The sequence below is a fragment of the Lolium perenne genome, chromosome 1 (assembly GCF_019359855.2).
Source record: "Lolium perenne isolate Kyuss_39 chromosome 1, Kyuss_2.0, whole genome shotgun sequence".
Lineage (NCBI taxonomy): Eukaryota > Viridiplantae > Streptophyta > Magnoliopsida > Poales > Poaceae > Lolium > Lolium perenne.
Window position 1 is genome coordinate 262165100 of NC_067244.2, and position 3375 is coordinate 262168474.

General features: G+C 45.3%; 1 protein-coding gene across 2 annotated transcripts; it reads left to right on the forward strand.

Annotated features, from left to right (window-relative positions):
- Positions 1-1343: 1343 nt before the first annotated feature.
- LOC127327785 (uncharacterized) lies at positions 1344-2540 on the forward strand. Of its 2 annotated transcripts, none has more exons than XM_051354577.2 (4): positions 1344-1490; positions 1558-1693; positions 1829-2028; positions 2132-2540. In XM_051354577.2, exons 2-4 carry the CDS (start codon positions 1598-1600, stop codon positions 2247-2249), a joined length of 414 nt encoding a protein of 137 aa, XP_051210537.1. In that variant the 5' UTR covers positions 1344-1490; positions 1558-1597; the 3' UTR covers positions 2250-2540. The 2 variants fall into 2 exon arrangements, with proteins under 2 accessions (XP_051210537.1, XP_051210538.1); XM_051354578.2 differs by having other exon boundaries at positions 1348-1490; positions 1568-1693.
- Positions 2541-3375: the final 835 nt, after the last annotated feature.

Here is a 3375-nt window from a genome sequence, read left to right on the forward strand (position 1 = left end):
CAACCCTGAAGAAGCCGAGATCATCGGCTATGAAGAACCAGACCTCTCTGGAGGTGTTGAAGGTGTAGACTACCTTATAGTCTACGGAACCGGGGAGGGTTCCGGAGGAGAGCAAGTTTAGACCAACCAAGTAGTAGTAGTATCAGAGCAGTACGAACTCTTAGTACTTAACTGCTCGAGGGAATAAATGTATAACTTAGTAAGACTTCTATATTGTAAGTTAAGTTGGGTTCGCCTCGAACCCAGGAGTATCCCTCTTAGGACCCAAGAGGAGCTCCGAGACGACATGTACATTATGCTTGTAATAATAAATGAATGAATTATGGACCTGCTATGTTCTGTTGTACTACTCTGAGGGATGTAATATTTGTGGATTGGTACTTCGTGAATGTTATATCAACGACTGGCATACTACAACATGCAGTGGTATGCAGGGTCACCACAACGATGGAGATGATCTCCTCCAATTCCCCGTCCCGGCAGGGTGCCAGAACGAAGTTTCTGGCCCCGGATTAGGGTTTCTGGTGGCGGCGGAGCAGCGGAACTCTTTTTTGGAAAAACGTCGAACCCCCCTCGGTTTTCAGGTCAAGGGCTTTATATAGTGCGAATGAGAGGTCGAGTGGGTGGCCGAGGCGGCCAGCCTACCCCTAGGCGCGGCCAAGCCTAGCCCGCGCCTAGGGCTGGTGTGGTCCCCTCGTCGCCCCCCTCCGTCTCGTATTCTGGCTCCGTGAGTCTTCTGGTGAAATATGGATTTTGCGATATTTTCGGGAATATTTCTGAAAGTTGGATTTCTGCAAAAAACGAGACACCAGAGCAATTCTGCTGAAAACACCGTTAGTCCGTGTTAGTTGCATTCAAAACACACAATAGAGGGCAAATAACATCAAAGGTGTTCGGGAAAGTAGATACGTTTTAAACGTATCACATGCCGCCGAGACTCGCGATCATCTATGCAATAGATGCAAACCACTCCACCACTTGCCACCACCATCCAACAGATGCTCCAAAAACATTGCCTCCAAGAGGCGCATCCCGATGCAGGATACCCAACTAGAGCGTTTCCCCGTGGCCGCTCGAAAATGCGGCCCAACAACAAGTACAATTTTTTTCTCCCTCTTCTTATAGATTTGAACAATTTTTAGAAAATGAACAAATTTCGAGTTTTATTTTTTTCACATTTGAACAAATATTGAATTTGGACAAGTTTTGAATTTAGAACAAAATCAAATTTGCACAGTTCCAAATTTCTTGGGTTGAGCACAAGCAAGTAGGCCCGTACGTATGGGCTGGGCTCGATGACTTGGCGGTTTCCGGAAGTGTGTCTGTGTACCCAATCAGAGCCACACTCGGTGGCCCCTCTTCCTGTTGAAAAAGAAAAAAAACTCTGTTTGTGAGTCTGAAGCGAAGCGGTGGAAGGTAGGGGAGGGGATCGGTCTGATCTTGCGAGGAAGCCCTAGGTTCGCCAGATTCCTTCCTCCAATATTTGCAAGGTATTATAAGTCGCCAGAAATTGATTTCCCCTTCTTCTTCTCCTTCTTCCCAACTGAGCCTTCGTAGACATACACAGCCCGAGGATCCGAAGAAATCGAGAGCAGCCATGGCCGCCGCGATTCGACATGCGGCGAGGAGGATCAATGTCCAGCGGGCTGTTGAGCCTCCAAGGCTTGTCAACACCGGCCCCGTCAACCCCAAGGTACTGCGTGCAAAAAATTTCTGTCCGTTGCCCAAACTCAGTCGATGCTTAAAGCTGGGATTTTTCGTTGCAAAATCTAAAAAAAAGGAAGGAAGACGAAATAATCGCCATATCTTGCTTTGCATCTATCTGCAGCCGCATGGGCTCACGGCCGACCAGAAGAAGGATGCCGCGATTCGCATGGCTCTGATCGACAATAAGACAGAGGAGCTCTACAATCTGGTTGCTGGGTTCAACGCAAAGTACACTGTTAAGGGCAGCGTAGGCCAAAAGTACACCAACCTGATGAATCAACTCTCTGTACAGATCCAACCTAGGCACGATGACCCTGGCTGGTAACTCCACTTATTTTATGTCTCCCATGTAAAATTATCTCTATGCCATGCTATGCTATGCGATGCTTGCTTTAGTGTTAACTCGATGTCATCTGATCTGTAGGCGCTCGTGCCGGCGATCAGCCATCGTTCATGATCGCTTCAAAACCGTGGGAGGGCTTTTCATTGGCTATGTGCTTGGAGATGCCTTGTTTCACTGGTACCATGACAGAGATCTGTAAGATGGCCAAGCTCTCAAGAAGCATAGCGTCTTGCATCACAAGAATTCCTAAGTGTTTTTGGTGTAACATGCTTTGCTTGACAGTCTAGACAGGTTAATCAAGTGTCTACTGTTGATACACCTTCCAAGGTGTATTCTCGAAAAAATCAAGTGCCTACTGATCGCTCCATGTTTTTTTTTTCTTCCCTCTTTGTCTCGTTGCGTTGCTACTCGTTGTGATCAAACTATATGTATTTATATGTTGCAGACTTGTCTTGATGCTGCAAGATCTATTCATTCTAGGTGTTGTTTATTATAATGTCTTGTAGAACAGCAGGCGGTTTGTTTATTATTCCTCACCCCTTTCGAAAATTATTGACAAACATTATGCAGAAACTAATTGAAATGCCAAACAATTGCAAGAATTGGCTTGTCTCCGAGCTAGTTAGAGCATCTCCACCGGCGCCCCAAATGGAAACCGGTAGAGCTGTATGGGGCGCGTCGGCAGGAGTTATTTAGTTTAGGGATGGCAATCCCACACCGGCGCACCCTATACGACCAGCCTGCAAAAATTTGATTTTTTTTCCTTTTCACTAAATTATAACATTTTATATAGTTTAAATAATATTTTACACGCTTTCCTTTTTTGATTTTTTCCTTTTCTCATATCTATACCACTATATAGTACACAAGTTTTTGAATCTGGATTTACCGCTTAGTTCTAGAGTCCTCCCTCCAGTGAAGTAATCCAGACCGTTCATTTGCATGCTGGAGCTTCTAGATGCCGTTTATCTCGCCAAAACTCATTTGATCCGACGGTTGTGAGCTGTTGGATTCGTCACCTGAAGTTCCCGCGCGGGCGGACTGTGCCGTAGTTGCTAAATACTTCTTGACAAGTCTGGAGTTGGGTGTTCAGGTTGGGGGCCCCATGCACGTGGGCATGCACAATATGTTACTTGTTTTTTCGTTTCATGGTGTGGAGTAAACTACTGCTACACGAGCATGTCCGTTAGCTTAATTCATTTTCCCTGATTAATGATTCTTCAAATTCTAACTACAAAACTTCCTTAGAAAGTGGGGAAGAACAAGAGATTACTGTAATCGTTGTTATATTTTTTCCAACTGTTATACGCTGTTACATAAATACA